At 39.4% G+C, this 19350-nt stretch overlaps 1 protein-coding gene across 3 annotated transcripts in view; it reads left to right on the forward strand.

Annotated features, from left to right (window-relative positions):
• Pard3b (par-3 family cell polarity regulator beta) overlaps window positions 1-19350 on the forward strand; it is a 1028687-nt gene that overhangs the window by 567386 nt on the left and 441951 nt on the right. For all 3 annotated transcript variants that reach the window (XM_039083322.2, NM_001191808.2, XM_063266952.1), the window contains 1 exon segment: window positions 13595-13780. In XM_039083322.2, the coding sequence (XP_038939250.1) occupies window positions 13595-13780 (186 nt within the window).

A 19350-nucleotide genomic window follows, 5' to 3' on the forward strand; every position in this document is an offset into this window, starting at 1 on the left:
CTACACAGAAAAATCCTGTCTAGAAACAAACAAAAATACAAACATAGTGAGAGATGAATTCCCTCCTACTGAAAGATTCTAAATATATACTGATTAAAAGGCTCTCACGAGTCTCACAATCTATTTCAAGAATATTCTTTATCCAACAGATTTCTCAGGTTCTCCCACATTCACTGACAGAACTGGAGGAAGTCTTAGAGAGAGTCTCACTTGTTGGTTTAGCTAGTTGCTGAAAACAGTCTTAATTCAGTAAACCTGAGGCCTGAGAAGCCTCCTCAAGAATTCTGAGAGTCCTACAGACTTACTGTAGAGATATCCAGGGGATGTCGCATGCCAGTCAGCGCCATTAATGCTTCCCAAGCAGTAGGCAGAGCATTGAGTAGAGAGGGGCAGGCACCATGTCTAGTGCGCCCAGTCCTGTTTGATGTTATTTGGTGTATGTTCACCTCAGCCATGACACTGATCTGTCTTTTCAGGATGGTTAATCTAGAACACCAAATATTTCTGATCCAAACATATTGGAAATAGGTCACCTAAGAACTCTGTCTAAATGGGCTTCTCTGCCTAGGATTAAGGTTCCTTTTGTGGTCACTGAGTTGTGATGTTGTACATTCATCCTTCCATGTTACGGTCATAAAGATGCATGTATTCTTGGGTCAGCCAGGCGGCTCAGCAATAAAGGCACTTGTGCCAGTTTGGACACCTCAGCTTGATCCCAAGACCCACTAAGAGTGGAAAGAGAGAACCAGTTCCAAAGAATTCTCTTCTAACTTCCACATATTGCATATACACCGCTCCTCCCCCAACTACACACACGTATATCTCTTATACACAAAACAATACATTAGAAAAAGTTAAATATGTACTCTTGCATTTCAACCAGTGAACTATTGATTAAGTATTTACAGCATTTTTTATATATCGTTATTCTAATCTACTGGGGTAGTTGTTTGTTTTGAGACACAGTCTCACTAACTAGCTCTGGATGGCCTGAAGTGTTCTATCTAGAGAAGTCTAGCCTTGAAGTCACAGAGATTTGCCAATCCTGAGTACCAGGATCAAAGGTGTCCACCTTCACACCGTGCTCTCTTGTCGACTTTTATAATGCGAAAGAATAAATGCAAAACAGAAAGGCCCACCATTTCTCAATATTAACAAAGGCAAATACTAATTAAAAAAATCTAGCTATCTGGATTCTAAAACACAATGTATATAAGTTCCCTGACAAAATATTATATTCATTTTATTTTATTAGTCATTTTTATATAATAAGAAAAATACTATAAATATACATGCTATAGTAGGCTGTTGAGGTTCCAATGTCTCATACTGCTTTTCAGATTTATTTGTTTTAAGAGGAAGAGACCACTATAGCTGTTTTGTTCGCTTCTGTTTCTTTGAGACAATCTCATGTAGTCCAGGTTTGTCTGGAAGTCGCTATTTGGCTCAGGATCCTTTAGCCTCCTGCGCCCAAGCACTGGGATTACAAGTGTAGAATTCCATGTAGAAATGTTTGCCTGATTCGGTTTTCCTGGCAGTTTGAATGCTTTGACCCTACATTACATTAAAGGTCATTTTATATGGCACAGGCAGTGAACAATGGCCATTTCCTGACATTTATGTCTGGATATTTGTTTAACTTCTACTTACCAAAATCTGATTTTTGTTTTCGTTTGTTTGTTTATTTGCTTGGTTTTGAACACACCATGTAGCTAGGAACTCTCGCTTTTGCTAGTTTCCGTTTCCTGACAGCTTTTAGTGGGATGGGATACATTTTAACAAATAAGAAAAAAGTCTCATATAAATAATTTCTATAGTTTTCTTCATCTGTGTCAGTGATAAAAAAAGTTTAACTAATATGGCTAACTATGAACTTTGAGAGATCAAAATAAAGACATAAATTTAAAATAGACACTGGTAAGCTAACTCTAGTCTACATTTGTTTTCCCTTCCATTGAGAGTCCATATCAGCAGTGCCTATGTTTTGCTCTCTGAGACCTTCTCCGATTTATGCTAACGTTGACTCGTCTTATTTGTTTCTTATGATTGAAAACATGGTATAAAATTTGCAGTTAATCCTAGGCAATTTAGCGCAGAATGCAGAGTCATGAAAACATACACCCAAGTAACGTCACACAGAAAGAGTAGGTCATACTAAGGAATATATATGTACATACATATGCTTATATACATGCAATAACAATTAGTTGGGGACAAAGAGGTCATGAATTTAAAGTTGCTCTCTGAGACCTTCTCCGATTTATGCTAGCGTATATGCAAATATAAGGGGAGTTGGCAGGAGGAAAAGGGAGGAAGAGACATTATAATACAATCTCAAAAAAATGCAAAAAATAAGCCAAACAAACAACAGTAAACCCTCCTTATAACCTCTGGTTCTTTGTTGAAATCTCTACATTACCCAGAGGGAGAAACAGTTTTAAAGTGGTTTTCATTGCCCACGTGTAGATCAACAAGTGTTCTTCTGACTTCTGTCTGTGCATTGGCAGATACTGTAAAAAGAAAAGACATTTGCCATGTATTAAAACTACATCCTTGGGCCACAGCTTCCCTGTCTCGTGCCTGCTCATCTCACAGCCATTACATTTCTTTATTCTCTAAAAGACAATCAAAACTAAAATAGCTTCCTGCTGTTGGGAAGAGTCTCTGCTCCCACTGCAGGAGGATACTCACATTCTGAATTTTATATTATCCAATTGACCAAAACCCTTTTATACTTAAAATAGTGACCTAAGGCTTTTTCAGAGGATTAATAATAATAATTAAAACAAAGTCTGAAAACTAAGTGTCTTGCAGGTGTCCTATCACTTCGCTGTGGTGAAATTTTATTTATTATTACAAAGGTTTTATCCCTCGAATTCCTTAGAATTTACTTAGGCAAAAGTTAACAATGGTTAAGCTTATTATAAAATATTCTGGCAGAAACACCAGGTATGGCTTTTTGCTTTATATATAAAAATAATGTTCATTCTTTTTTTAAAAATCCTTTGTCTGAGTTTTTGTAACTGACAAAATGATTGCATGTGGAACATAATTCTTGCATAAAGTAAGCTGCTTACAACACAGGCTAATTACACATCTGGGAGGCAAGGCAAAGACATCCAGCGCTTGCTCCTGCTGAGCCCCAAGCACAGCATTTAATGAAATGAGGGCCATAAAAGGTTCAGCATGGATGCTTTCAGGTCTGACCTGGGCTTCTGGGAAATTGAGCATTGGCCCTGTGGGCTGCTGCATTCCCCCAGGATTTGAAAGGCTGGGTTATTACCACTTGCATGCGTGAATCAAGCACTACTTTGCAATATAGGATATTTGCGAGTCTGGAGATGGCCCCATTTGGAACACTCTTAAACTAATAACATGGATGCCTCCCTGCCCATCCATCTTCCTGCTGCTTTTTTTTCCTCTCACACCAAGCAATTACTTTTGCTGTTTGTTTTATAGAGGGCGTTAGTGTGTACAGGAAGGTCTGTGCAGACACTCCTGTTTCTTATCTCCTGTTCTTAAACATGCCCCTCCTTTTCACATAGCAAAGATGAACAGAAAGAGGCAAAAGTCAAAATATCACTATTTGCAGATGATATGATAGTATACTTAAGTGAGCCCAAAAATTCCACCAGAGAACTCCTACACCTGATAAATGACATCAGCAAAGTGTCTGGGTATAAAATTAACTGAAACAAACCAGTAGCCTTCTTACACTAAAAGGATAAACAGGCTGAGAAAGAAATTATGGAAGTGGCACCCTTTGCAATAGTCACAAGTAATATAAAATACCTCAGTGTGACTCTAACCAAGCAAGTGAAAGATCTGTATGACAAGAATTTCAAGTCTCTGAAGAAAGAAAAGATCTCAGAAGATGGAAAGATCTCCCATGCTCATTGATTGGCAGGATTAATATAGTAAAAATGTCCATCTTGCCAAAAGCAATCTACAGAGTCAATGCAGTCCCCATCAAAATTCCAACCCAACTCTTCTTAGAGTTAGAAAGAACAACTTACAGATTCATTTGGAATAACAAAAAACCAATGTTTGCTGAAAACTATTCTCAACAATAAAAGAACTTCTAGGGGATTCACCATCCCTGACCTCAAGCTGTATTACAGAGCAATAGTGATTAAAAACTGTATGGTATTGGTACAGAGACAGGCAGGTAGATCAATGGAATAGAATTGAAGACCCAGAAATGAACCCATACACCTATGGTCACTTGATCTTTGACAAAGGAGCTAAAACCATCCAGAGGGAAAAAGATAGCATTTTCAACAAATGATACCAATTCAACTGAAGGTCAGCATGTAGAATTATGCAAATTGTTCTACTCTCATCTCCTCATACAAAGCTCAAGTCCAGGTGGATCAAGGACCTCCACATAAAACCAGATACACTGACACTAATAGAAGAGAAAGTGGGGAAGTGCCTCAAACACATGGGCATAGGGGAAAATTTCCTGAACAGAACACCAGTGACTTATACTCTAAGGTCAACAATTGACAAATAGAACCTCATAAAATTGCAAAGCTTCTGTAAGGCAAAGGATACTGTCAATGGGACAAAATGACAACTAAAAGATTGGGGAAAGGTCTTTACCAATTCTAATATACAAGTCTAATATACAGTGTATACAAAGAATTCAAGAAGTTAGATTCCAGAGAACCAAATAACCCTATTTAAAAATGGGGTACAGAGCTAAACAGGGAATTCACAACTGAGAAATCTCCTCCAATGGCTGAGAAGCACCTAAAGAAATGTTCAACATCCTTAGTCATCAAAACAACCCTGAGATTCCACCTCACACCAGTTCAAAACTCAGATCAAAAACTCAGAAGATGGCAGATGGTGGCAAGGATGTGGGGAAAGAGGAACACTCTTCCTTTGCTGGTGGGATTGTAAGCTGGTACAACTACTCTGGAAATCAGTCTGGTGGTTCCTCAGAAAATTGGACATAGTACTACCTGAGGCTACCACTCCTGGGTGTATACCCAAAAGATGCTCCAACATATAGCAAGGACACATGCTCCACTATGTTCATAGCAGCCTTATTTGTAATACCCAGAAGCTGGAAAGAACACAGATGCCCTTCAACAGAGGAATGGATGCCAAAAAATGTGCTACATCTACACAATGGAATATTACTCAGCTATCAAAAACAATGACTTCATGAAATTCATAGGGAAATGGATGGAACCAGAAAATACAATCCTGAGTAAGGTAACCCAATCACAGAAAAACACACATGGTATGCACTCACTAATAAGTGAATATTAGCACAAAATCTCAGAACACCCAAGATATAATTCACAGACCACATGAAGCTCAAAAAGAAGGAAGACCAATGTGTGGATGCTTCAGTCCTTTTAGAAGTGGGAACAAAATACTCAAGGAGGAAATACAGAGACAAAATGTAGAGCACAGACTGAAGGAAAGGCCATTCAGAGACTGTCCCACCTGGGGCATATACAGACCCCAAACCCAGACACTACAGAAGATGCCAAGTAGTGCTTCCTGACAGGAGCCTGATATAGCTGTCTCCTGAGAGGCTCTGCAAGAGCCTGACAAATACAGAGGTGGATGATTGCTGCCAACCATTGGAGTGAGAACAAGATCCCCAATGGAGCAGTTAGAGAAAGGACTGAAGGAACTTAAGGGGTTTGCAGCCTCATAGTAAGAACAAGAATATCAACTAACCAGATTCCCCTCTCCATCCCCATCCCCAAGCTCCCAGGGACTAAACCACTGACCAAAGAGTACACATGGGGTGACTCATGGCTCCAGCTGGATATGTAGCAGAGGATGGCCTTTTTGGACATCAATGGGAGGAGAGTCCCTTAGTCCTGTGAAGGCTTGATTCCCCTGGTATAGGGGAATGCCAGGGCAGGGAGGTGGGATGGATTTGGTGGGTGGTTGGGGGAGCACCCTCATAGAAGCAGGGGGGGATTGTATAGGGGATTTCTGGAGGGGAGACCAGGAAAGGGGATAACATTTGAAATGTAAATATATAAAATATCCAATAAAAAAAAAGAATTGGGAAGTGATGTCAGAAAAAAAAAAGAGAGAGAGAGAGACGTCCATGTTGCTCAATAAAGTTTTGACCAATTATGTGTTTTGTAAACTGGCCATTTTGCATTATATGCTGTTTAGTATATAGTAAATGTTTGAGAGAAGCTTATTGAATGACTAGTTTGTAAAGAATAGCTCTTGTCATTCATGCTGGAGTAGTCCTGGCTCTGAATTCCAAATGCAGCAAGTTATTCAATATGTGGTTTTATGTGTGTGTGTGCTTGCTGTTTTGTTTACACTTTATATGTGCATGACATTTTACAAATATCATTTTATAAGATATAGCATATAGAAATAATATTATAGAGAATAAAACCATAATAAAAATAATATTATAGAGAAGTAACGTTATAACTTCGCCCAAGGAATGACATACTTACCATCTTATGCAGCCATTCAGTACAGTATGTAGATTTTCCTGTAGACATGCTGTGCTGTAAGAGCTTAAAGATAACATGGGTAAGGCTAGGACTCTAAATGAATGGGATAAAGTGCTAAAATACCTTTTCAAATTGGTTAAAACTTTATTTGACATTTGTTCTTTCATTTGCTCTTTTTCTTTCTTTAATAAAACCAATTCCCATATATACATGGATGAAGTGAAAACTATTACATATTTTGGGCTATGGATTTAATCTAGTACATTGTAATCATTTTTAAAAAATGAGATTTAAGAGAATAGCATAGAAAACACCAAAATAGGTCAAGTAATATCTTATAAAACTTTCTGTAGCTGTGTGTTTGCGCACGCGCGTGCACACATACCTGCATATTTGAATGGAGATGGATGGAACAATGGATGATTGTGTGCAGATAGATGAATAGACAATAAGCTTTGGTACTGGATCACAGGGCTTCCAACTTTGGGAAAGGTACCATGCCTATTGCTCTTTGTGATGCTAACCTGTGGTCTGAGATAACTGATTTAAAAATGTGAACCCAAGGCTGGAGAGACGGCTCAGCAATAAAGAGCACTGGCAGCTCTTCTAGAGGTCCCTTGTCCAATTCCCAGCAGCCACATGGTGGCTCACAACCATCCGTAATAGGCTCTGAAACCCTCTTCTGGTCTGTCTGAAGACAGCTACAGTGTACTCATATACATGAAATAAATAAATCTTAAAAAAATTTAAAATGTGAATACATACACTCAAAATGTACATATTATATATAATAGAGAGAATCAAATAATGCATACAAAAGAGTATGTATCCTGTATACTTTTCAATAGAGTAGGTGTGTGTGTGTGTGTGTGTGTGTATGTGTGTGTGTATGTGTGTGTAGGTGTGTGTGTGTGTATGTGTGTGTGTGTATGTGTGTGTGTGTGTAGGTGTGTGTGTGTGTATGTGTGTGTGTATGTGTGTGTGTGTATGTGTGTGTGTGTATGTGTGTGTATGTGTGTGTGTGTATGTGTGTGTATGTGTGTGTGTATGTGTGTGTGTGTATGTGTGTGTGTATGTGTGTGTGTGTATCTGTGTGTATGTGTGTGTAGGTGTGTGTGTGTGTATGTGTGTGTGTGTATGTGTGTGTGTGTGTAGGTGTGTGTAGGTGTGTGTGTGTATGTGTGTGTGTATGTGTGTGTGTATGTGTGTGTGTGTATGTGTGTGTGTATGTGTGTGTGTGTGTATGTGTGTGTATGTGTGTGTGTGTATGTGTGTGTATGTGTGTGTATGTGTGTGTGTATGTGTGTGTGTGTGTAGGTGTGTGTAGGTGTGTGTGTGTATGTGTGTGTGTGTGTAGGTGTGTGTAGGTGTGTGTGTGTGTATGTGTGTGTGTATGTGTGTGTGTGTGTGTATGTGTGTGTAGGTTTGTGTGTGTGTGTGTAGGTGTGTGTAGGTGTGTGTGTGTATGTGTGTGTGTGTACGTGTGTGTATGTGTATGTGTGTGTATGTGTGTGTGTATGTGTGTGTATGTGTGTGTATGTGTGTGTGTGTATGTGTGTGTAGGTGTATGTGTGTGTATGTGTGTGTATGTGTGTGTGTGTATGTGTGTGTAGGTGTGTGTGTATGTGTGTGTATGTGTGTGTGTGTATGTGTGTGTAGGTGTGTGTGTGTATGTGTGTGTGTGTATGTGTGTGTATGTGTGTGTATGTGTGTGTGTGTGCGCATGTGTATGTGTGTGTGCGCATGTGTATGTGTGTGTGTGTGTATGTGTGTGTAGGTGTGTGTATGTGTATGTGTGTGTGTGTATGTGTGTGTATGTGTGTGTAGGTGTGTGTGTATGTGTGTGTGTATGTGTGTGTATGTGTGTGTATGTGTGTGTGTGTGCGCATGTGTATGTGTGTGTGCGCATGTGTATGGGTGTGTGTGTACATGCTTGCCATTAAAGGTTCCTTTTTCTACTTCCATAGCAGTATACGTATAGTAAATGGTTGTATAGCGTCATGCATTCTTTCTAAAACATATTCCTTTTTAGTAATTCAGCAGTATTGGAAAACAGAGTGAAAAGAAAAGAGCAGCACTGCAGTAGTAATAAAGAATCTACCCTAGTGGTAATAGATAATGACGTTTTCCAGCCAGATAACTTGGGACAGGAATTAAGTAGGCAGCAGATGGGATGGTCTCTCTCTATATATATATGGTACAGCATGTCTATGACATACCTGAAGCATGCTGGACACAAAGTTTATCTCCACGTTTTATCAATACAATTATATAAGTAATTTAACAAATAAAAATACAAAGTAGCAAATGGGTTAGTGTAGTTGTTTAACTAGCTTCATGGATTGTAGTTGAGTCTTGGATTCTTGTATAAGTAATGAATCATTTAGGGGTTGTACTAATTAATGTAGCATTGCCTATCATCACCCCTACTCTGTTCATCTCACAGACATTGAATACCTGCCTCTGGAAATTAGCTACCATCTAGTCATAAACATAGCCAAGAACAGGGCCATACTCTTCCATTTTAACCAAATGTTGGTCATGAGCCTGTGGACTGAAGGCTTGCCCAGTTCACAGGGTGTTTGCTGTCTTGAGGCTTTGGGAACATATTAGTAAGAACCATGCAGCCAGCAACTTCTGTTATGCTTTCTAGACCCAGGCATTTTTTAATGTGGCTACATTTGGTAATGTTAATTCAAGGCCAGTGATTTCTCAACTGGAATTTTACCCTAGATGACATATGACAGTGCCTGAGGCATTTCTCGTCACAGCTGGTGCAGGAACAACACTACTGAGGCTACATGGCTGTGGTTAACTACACTGCATAGGACAGTCCACAATACGAGTGTCTGTCATGCCAAGCTTGAGGAGGCCCAAGCTGAGGACTCTGCATGACTGGCACCTAGTAGGTGCTGGGATGCTGGGCTTATTGATGCATAGTGGGGACATTTTAAGTATCCATCACAGCCTAGCCCTGGAAATATTGAGGACTTTGTGTCCAAAGAATTGACATCTACTGACAAGGTATAAGAAATAACAAGGAGGCAAGTTAAAAGTAGTAAGGGTCCCTTACTATACCCATGTTTTTAGTGTGGAGGTGCAGGTAGAAGGAAATAACAGGAGTCTTCCTGACACAAGTTGGAGGAGCTCCTGCTAAAAAGCTAGCAAGCCACGGATCATCTGCTGTCTGGATGTGACATTGTCCCCAGGCTGGTCCCATCTCTGATGTCCTTCATTAAAGACCCTGGCAATACTCTATTCACCTCGCCATCTGCTGCAGAATGCTGCCTGACAAGGTTTGAGTTTAATTTTCAGAGTTGCTCTTCAAACTAGGATTATTGGTAGGAGACATTCAGTATATTGATTTTCTCCCTTTGTACATTAGGTAAAGGAACATTTATTTCTAAGAGAGGAAATGGCTGTGTTAACTACTGTAATGGCTTCCTTCACCATTGGGAATATGCCATTATTAGAAACCCACCCCTAATTATGACTTGAGTCCGTTACAGTGCAACAAGGAAGGGAAACATATCCGTAGTTGGCACAGACTATAAATTGTGTATCATTTTACTTTCATTATAGGAATTAATCTTGAAATGTCCTGTGACTAAGTCATATCACAATGGGTCACAAATCTGGGATGCAAGGATGTATGGTGGCATAGCAGTTAAGAATCAGGCTGCCAGGCATACAAGTAACACTTGTAATCCAAATTTTTAAAAGATTTATTTATTTATTTTATGTATATGAGTACACTGTTGCTATCTTCAGACACACCAGAAGAGGGCATTGTATCCCATTACAGATGGTTGTGAGCCATCATGTGGTTGCTGGGAATTGAACTCAGGTTCTCTGGAAGAGCAGTCAGTGCTCTTAACCGCTGAGCCATCTCTCCAGCTCATAATCCAAATTTTAACTCCAGCACTTTCACTCGTGAGATGGATGCAGGGAGATTGCTATGAGTCTGATGCTTGCATGGGATTGGGAAGGAAAGCCCATTGTTTCAGAAAAAGAAAAGAAGATTTAAAAAGAGAAACGATCAAACTCAGAAGCACATAGGAAAACAGTAATTAGCAGAGGGTGAGCGGACTGGAAAGGTATTGGTCAAGTGGTACAAAGAGTCAGAGCTCAGGGCAATGAACCAGGGATCGCTGCACTGCATGGATGGTGACTGTAACTCATACTGATGTTCGGGATTCCCAATCCCTCAAAAAATAGGTATCTGGAGTGATGCTTAATAAGTTCAATGTTTATGTGTGCATGTGTGTATTTATGTGGGGTATATTTGTTTGTACACTTGAGTGGGCTGAGATTTGGGTTTATGCAGCCAAACCCAGCTTTTACATGGATGCTAAAGATCTTTACTCATGCCTTCTTGCTGGGACAGCAAAAATATTTTACTCAGTACAATTTTCCCAGCCCAGTAAATATATTTTAATGTGTAATATACACTGTAAGTATAGACAGTGTTTGTCATTTAATAACCAATTTATAGCATAGTTCACACCAACTTTAATCATAGATCATGGAAAATTTTCAGTGCTTTCACTAAGATGACCATAGAATATGAGACATCATAGATATATAATGAATAGCTCAGGACCTTTCACTAAAACAATAACAGTATGAATTAGGAGTCCTGCTGCGTGGGCCTCCAAAGCTTCTGTATTTACAAGTCTTGAGATCTGTTAGCACAATACCTGGCTGCAATGCTCTGTGATCTCTTCGTCTGTAAAATGGCCCTGCTAATAAAGAAACCTTTAAGGTCATAGGGAAGCTAAGTGCGTTAACATGTGTCAAGTGCTTGGAGTGGATCAACTCTATCTTCATCAGCCTTTAGTTTGTTGTTTCTATTGTGTTTCATGCTCCTCCGAGTCAGGGAGTTGACTTTGTAATGAAACGGAAAAGGTGATTCTGCATGATCTCTATTTTGTTTTCACATTTAGATAACAAATTAAACGTATTAGAGTAAAACAATAATAACTGTCAATCTTACTAATCAAATACAGTTGTTAAATGAAAACTCCTTGATCATAAAATAAATGACTTGAGTGTAACCGTCATATACTGCATGGTATCTCGGCTATTTTGGTATATGTACTGACACTGTGCACTAGCCACAGGAAGTCATGTATTCTAGGAGCATATGTTTCAGCCCCTGTCCCATTCTTAAACAATGTAGAACTGTATTTCTAAAGCAGTTAGGTTTTTAAAATCATTTTCTCTAAATAGTACCCAAAGAACTTTCAAGTTTACATCCTAAAATGTTCACAACTTATAGTGGGAACAATTGTCCTCTAATTTATTGTTTAATTCTGTATTTTTTATTAGACTTAAATTAACCCAATCCCAGAGAGACTCAAAATCATGAATGGCGGTAAAATGTTCTGGATTCTAATTTAGGTATATTGGAGGACAAAGGTAAAGGCTAGATGTTTACATTTACTGCTGAGCTTGGGCATCTCCGTGGGGATTGGAATAGTACAAGGTGTTGGTAAAGAACACCAATTCTCTATCAATTAAGAGGAAAAGAAATAAACAACAACAACAAGAAAGCAATAAAACAACAAAACAACCAGGGCTTTGCAACTTTGATGCCACAAATGGAATTTGCTTCTCAGCTTGGACAATGAGTTAGCGTGCCCGCGCACGCACATGCACACACGCACACACCACACACACACACACACACGAGAGAGAGAGAGAGAGAGAGAGAGAGAGAGAGAGAGAGGCAGGCAGGCAGACAGACAGAGACACACAGAGAGAAACCTACCATAGATTTATTAAATTAGGCAATGCAGTATCATTTCTTTGAACAACCTTTTGTCAGAATCTTTCCAATAACCCTGTATAGAAAGAAAGCAATTAAAAGCACTATTTCTTTACACGTTAAATGTGGGTTCTTGTCTTTTTTGTTAGGAGTTGAAAATGTCAGGTCAGTGGCTCTGGCTATGATCAGACCCCTTAATCCTGTTTTAATTATGGGTTCTTTGCTACTTCTGATTTTATACGGATTTGAGACTGACATCCAGACACTCGTGATGATGTTTTAAATACTCAATTGTACAGAGGAGTCACCTCGAAGTGACCTTAAGATGAGAGTCTCTAGACATAATTACAGAGAGGAAGTAACTGCCAGCCTAGACTGAGTGGATGGGTTTCAGGAATATCTCATTTTCAAATTTTCCAGTTAAGCACTGTGGCCCTTTCACATTCCTGCAAGCTTGAAGAGGTGCAGGAGAGGCACTTAGGCAATTGTCACGTGCATAGCACGTGCTGATTCTCACAGCTGTATAGCTGAGAACCCTCTGTACCAAATATGACTAGCCGCCACGTGCTTCTCCCAGGAGAGCTGACCCAGAAGCCTGCCATTTGCCACCACGCTCTGTCTGCTTGGAGATGAATTTGCCAGTGGATTGGTGCTATTTGTCATCGAGAACATGAATATTTATTATGCAAATTACTCTTTATTGCAATCTAAGAACTTATTTATCTTTAGGGGGCTCTGCTATACAAAGATATAAACTTAAGGTATGATTTTTGAAAAGATGAAATTAAACTCAATGACAGCCATTAAAGTGTTTCTCTAACTTTAGAATGAACTTTTTTTTGTGCTCTGTTCCATATTGATAATATTCACCAATACTATGGTTTCTGTGCTAAATGATATGTCTCAAATTGTATAAGTATAGTATTTCTCCAAAATTTTTACAAATTTTTATATATTAAGACATCCATGAGATGGACATGCTGAGAATGAATAATGTCTAAGAATATTCTGAAACCTGACGTTTGTTGAGTTTAACATTCAGCCTGTTTAATTATTTAAAACAGCCTACTGAGTTTCCAAGTATCTACAGAATGTTTAAAGTTTTACAGTTTTAGCCTCCTAAAGTGTTTTTTTTTATTTTTTATTTTTTATTTTTTGACCATTACCAAATTCTGTCTCAGGGAGTGCTTTGTTGCATGGTAGATAAGATGTTTGCATGTTAACAGAGAGTAGGGGGTGGGTAGCCTCTCTTTGGCAGGAATATAACTCTAGGAGGTCCAGCTACCTCATCTTGCCAATTGTATCTGCTTTAGGTCATCTGAGAAGGTGAACTGATAATCAGCCCTCCTCTCTTCACTTTTCCCAACAGAAAGGAGAACCTGATTGCTATGCACTCTCCCTGGAATCAAGCGAGCAGCTCACCTTGGAGATCCCCCTGAATGATTCCGGCTCTGCTGGTCTTGGAGTTAGCCTGAAAGGGAATAAATCTCGAGAAACTGGGACTGACTTGGGGATTTTTATCAAATCCATCATCCATGGAGGTGCTGCTTTCAAGGTAAAGGTGTGAGGTTTGCCTGGGTGCTGGTACTTGGGATGGGGCTGTGGTTTTTGAAATCCCAGATGGAGGCAATCTCTAAAGGATGGGAACCACTGAGGCTTTCCTGCTCAACTCTGGAAGTGTGGATGTGGACTGATCTAGGCACCAGTTCCTTATGTTTGTACTTCCTAAGATAGTTGTGAAAAGTCTTTGTGAATATTATTCTTTTAATTATTCCTTTAACAGTCCTCTGAACTTATAACTTAGCAGAGTAGCACCTAAAATTACATAATCAGAAAAACAAAACTAGAAATGAATTGACTGAATGTGGGAAATGGGAAAAGTGTGCTTACAAAAAATGCAAGCTTAGAGGGTTCTAAGAATGACTGTAGAATACAGTTCGTTCATCATTCAGCATCCCTCAAGATAACCACCGTGCCTAGAATGTGGATTCCCCTTTAAGCACTCAAGTAAGTTTATCCAACTCCAGGAAAGAGAGAAGATTATGGCCCTACTCTTTCATGTTGGGGCAGCCTGTGAGACCAAAGCTGATAGCATGGTCTAATAGTTCGCTGGACTGCCTGTGTTCAAATCCAGCACTCCCACTGCTTGGCACCCATGTGAAACTGTGGGCACGGATATTGCTTGTTATTTCTCATTTTCTTACCTGCAGCACCTAGTCCATAGGGGCCCAAGAATTAAATAATCAATGTGCACAACAGTCTGAGAGGAGGAAAGTGATTGTATAAGAGGGACAGCGTGTTTGTGTCCCTGATCACCATTGACTCAGGCGATATAATGATATGCCAGAATTTGAGTCCTACCTTCTTTTCTGTCTTCCTGAATAAACAAAGGCAAATTACTCTTCAGAACTGGCCCCCGCTTGCTAGGAAGTCAGTAAAGTCTGTAGCATCTGGAGCTAGTGCTGGGCTTTAAGATACACATAGAGTAGCAGATTGCAGCCTTTCAGACATACTGCATATCAGATATCTATAGTACGATTCATAACAGCACCAAAATTACAGCCATGAAGTAGCAACAAAATAATTTTCTAGTTGGGGGTCACCACAACATGAGGAACTGTATTAAAGAGTTGCAGCATTAGGAAGGTTGAGGACCATTGATGTAGAGTCTTTGGCTTGGTGTCTAACAACTCCTCTAAGGAATGTTAACTATGTGTATCCCCTCATACCGACCCTGAGAAGACCTACTTAGTCCTTATAAGAATAGCCAGGTCTTAGAATTCTTACTCCTGATATCCCCCACTTCCACTTTTTCTTCAACATAAACACTAAGCTGATGTCTTCTTCTTGGAGCATGAGACTTGCACTATAGATAGGCAATTCTTTAATTTATTCTCCAGTTCAGTTAACTTGTGTCACATGATCAATACTCTTAAAGGTTCAGTGATTTAATCAATAAGCTTTTATTTCGTTCATGGCCCTGCAGGGCAGCTACTGGTGGTGGTAGAGGCTCTGGTGCAGGCTGAGTGTTTCCTGTCACATTGTAGGTCTACAGGCATAATGTGTTCTGCATACTTTACCAAGCCATTGGCACTAGGCTAACAGACATCAGAGGGCTAGTAGCAATGGCTGATGCCTTACAGCAGTGGGACTTCGAAGGGGCACACTGTCACAACACACAAACAAAACTTGTCAAGTAGTCATAAGACTGAATCCAAGGTCAAGGGAAAGAAAATATGGTGGCCAGAATAAAAGTGGCAGAAGTGTGGGTGTGGAGATCGGTAAAGCAATGAAGTCTATGAATGAATCTAAAATACCCTCTAATGTGTCTCGAATAAGACAACTGCCATGGGTATGGAAACCGAATGCTAGCAGCAGCAAGCAGCAGCATCCGTTATACTTGTGGCTTTACATATGCTAGGCCCCATGAGAAGTATTTAAAATGGAATCTCTAATTTTATTCATTTACACATTTTGATTATGTCATTTTTATCAAAGGAGGTATTGTACATGACAGTGATTTCAAGGCTCTACTCTTATGAGATAACCTAGACTTGCTGAATACAAAATGGGGCTATAGCCTATGGCTGCACTGCTTTAGAATGAACGTAATTTCATACCATCCAATTGTGTACCTGTAATCAGGGGCTACTCCCTGGTAGTTTTGTGTTATGCTCACCCTTCTTAGCAAGCTGTCTAAGTGTCTGCTTTGTTTAAGGACAGGTGCTATGCTTGTGGACACCCACTTGCCATTATTCTTGTCATTGTTAATGACAGCTCTTTTTGCAGAATTTATTCAGAGTAAAATTGAAACCGAGATGACTTCTTGGAAATTAAAAGCAGACATCTTTGCTTTCACTTTTGTTTTTTAAATGGGCAATAACTTGCGCTCCAGCAGATATTGGTGTGTCGTTTAATAAGCGAGTCTGTTTGTGTAAGTGAGCAGTTCCTTACCTAAGCAGTTTCTAATAGTCCTATTTCTTGCAGAGAGATTTCACTTTACATTTATGTAAATTCTCTTCCTGACATGGGTCTGCTGAGTCAGACCTTCACACCATTGAAAAACGCTGGACAGCATATTTATAGCTGTTCTGAAACAGTGAGAGGCATCAATCATGTGTTTAGCCTCGCTGTGAATGGTTGGTACCCATTTGTCTTGTTTACCTCCTTCACTGTGCTCAGTACACGCCTGAGCTCTGTCCACAAGGAACCCGATTCAGATGAAGAAAATTTTTAATTTTTTCCTCCCGCTAGTCCAATAATCCTCAGAAAATTGCCACCTGTTCTGTGAATCTGGGTTGTGTCTTACAAAAATTGTTTGGAGACTTTGTTCCTGTCCTGGTTGAAGAGAAACAAATGTAACAGACTGCCGTGTCCCTGGGGCAGGGAGATGAGCACCGGGGACACACATGTTAGCATCTGGCCCTAGGATTTTACCTGAAATCAACAAAGTATTTTTTCTACTGGAGCAATCTTTGTCTCCCAGCCCTTCATACCACTAATTGGTTCTCAAGGTGTTTTTCCCTTAAGGGAAGGTGGATTGTTGAAAACTAAACTACTTTGAAAAGTATGACCAAATTCTTCCTGTGGATTCTGAGTGCTATATTCTCCTGAGAGTGTCTGTTGATATAAACAAAGGCAGACCAGCTACTGCCAGATGTAACATCTCAGAATGACTCTGATTCTAATTGAGGACCTTTTGTCTCTCCTCTCACCTACCAGGCTGCTGCTTTCAAGCCTCTCTGTTTCCTCTTTGAGTTATTTCTAATAAAATAGCAAAGCTCTATTTGCTTGTAAGTGCATGCAGCTTTTCGGGTGCTCTCTGGGAAAGAAGCAGGAACATGAACTACTTTCAGGGCAAGTTGAATTGTAGATCTACGGTACTCAGAATCTTCCAGATACTTAACTAACTCAGAACATTGAATGTACAATGTAAGACATGACACCCAAGAAAATAAGGGGGAGCAAAGAGAGCCCAGAGATTGAGAAGTAACCCCCTGTTTTCAGCACATATCTACTCAGCAAACATGTACAGGCCTATAAAACACACACACACACACACACACACACACACACACACAGGCACGCACACATGCACAGGAGCAAGGGAAATAACACCCAGATATTCAGTCTCCTTGCAGAACCCTCTGAAGCCTCTCTGTGAGCTACATCATATCATTCACCATGTGCATGCACCAAACACCAGCACCAGGCTAACTCTTGGAGCACTGATGCTAATCCGATCCCACAGTGCACTTGTTGCCGGCTTCTGCTTTTAGTTTCTGTCGTTCTTCCTGGGCATTATACCAAAGTATAGTGCAGTTGCTTCTACAAACAAAGTATACCAACCATAAAAATATGCGTTACTTTGTCTAAGAACCATAACTAGGCTGAAATTATGATGTCCTGGAGGATGTTCTCCTTAAATTCATTTTTGTGGTTGAAACTTCAAGTAAAATATGCTGTTGTTGCTATTAGATGGAAAGAAACATCAGTTCTGCATTCAGAAAAACATCCCTTTTTTCAAAATCTGTGTTACACCTGACTTTGTATTTTCTCTGAGGTTACACAGGCACAATCTCTACAGTCATTTTGAAGACTTTGTATTCTTAATCACTTGCTAAATATCTTCAAGGTAAATGACTTTTCTCAGCTTTGCTTTTAATGAACTATATTATATAAAATATAATATATTTTTATTTTATTAATAATTTTATATTTACTGCTTACACTTACCTTAGGCTGCTTTTTTTCTGAAATAATTTTTAGAAAAGGCAATATTTTATAAATTTAGGGAAACTGTAAACATTACCACAAGCATGAGAGTTGCATGTAATACATCACACAAGTTCTGCCTTGTACTTTTTACATTTGAATATGCTGATGTTAGGAGTGGAAGATACACTATTGAAGCCCTGAAATAATAAGATAAAAATTCAAATTTAAGAGCTTTTTAAAATTAGTTTTATTTATTTATTTTTGCTAAGAGAAATAAATGCCATGTATCAGGTAGATGGATTATTTAAGGACTCTTAAACAGAGAGAATGCATTTAAGAATGTTACTCTGTACAAAAATAATTTAGCCCAGTGTGTGCTTAATAAATACTACTTGATGATGGTGAAATTAAGTAGAGGGAAAATGCCTGGCATAGCTAATTGCAAGTGTACGCATCCAGAATATGAAACAGACATCATTTAAGTAACCTGATCCTGTCTGCTCAAGAAGTTTGGAGTGATTCTTCTCAAAGGTGTAGGATTTCATAGAATCTCCACTATTTCAGAGTGGATATGAGAATTTTAACTAGTACAAGCATTCACACAGTCAATTTCAAGTGATTAAGCTGAATTTAGGGGAAGACCATCTATATGAGCAGTAGATCTGGAAGTAGGGACCAGATGTGGGGTCTCTCCATAATGGGGAGCATTTAGTGGTATCCCACCCCCTTAGCAGAGTCAGCCCAAAGCACCCAGCCTGAGTAATCTTCACCTCCATTTCTGCCAGTATCTATAAATCATGTGGCATATCTATAATTAATGAAGCCAAAGGAAGATGAAAGGGACCACTTTTAAAGGAACACTAATGTTAAATGATTTCTTCAGCTCTCCATTTTTCTTAAAACTGATACATTTCCTCCCAGCAGGAAGACTTTGAGGTATCACTGGTAGCTGGTGGCATTCTAACTGGTGCCTCTGACAGAGGTCTAGGCAGTCGGGTTTTGACAGCTACATTGGATGCCTTCAGCTCTGCAGACTGAGCACTGATGAGTGGTCCCCAAATAAACCAGGAGATTTGTAATGTACATAGTAAGAATTTTATGTTTAAAATATTTAAAAAGGATATCATTAGCCAAAAATATAAGGAAAATACTTGTCAGTCACTTTTATTTTAAGGCCTTGAAACTCTTAGCAGGCTTTAATTCATGTCATTTGTGCATTTAAACATCAGGAATGTACAGAAGGGTCATATCCTGTACTTTCTAACATTCTACCATCTCAGCCTCTGTTACTGCTTTGCCTGCCAATTTTTATCACTTCTGACTTTCTTAGGTGTGTGAATACAAATAAAAAGTGCGTTTGGTCTCTACAGAGCGAGGTTTGAAGCTCCATCAACTCAGTGTGTGTTT

The sequence above is a fragment of the Rattus norvegicus genome, chromosome 9, assembly GCF_036323735.1.
Source record: "Rattus norvegicus strain BN/NHsdMcwi chromosome 9, GRCr8, whole genome shotgun sequence".
Lineage (NCBI taxonomy): Eukaryota > Metazoa > Chordata > Mammalia > Rodentia > Muridae > Rattus > Rattus norvegicus.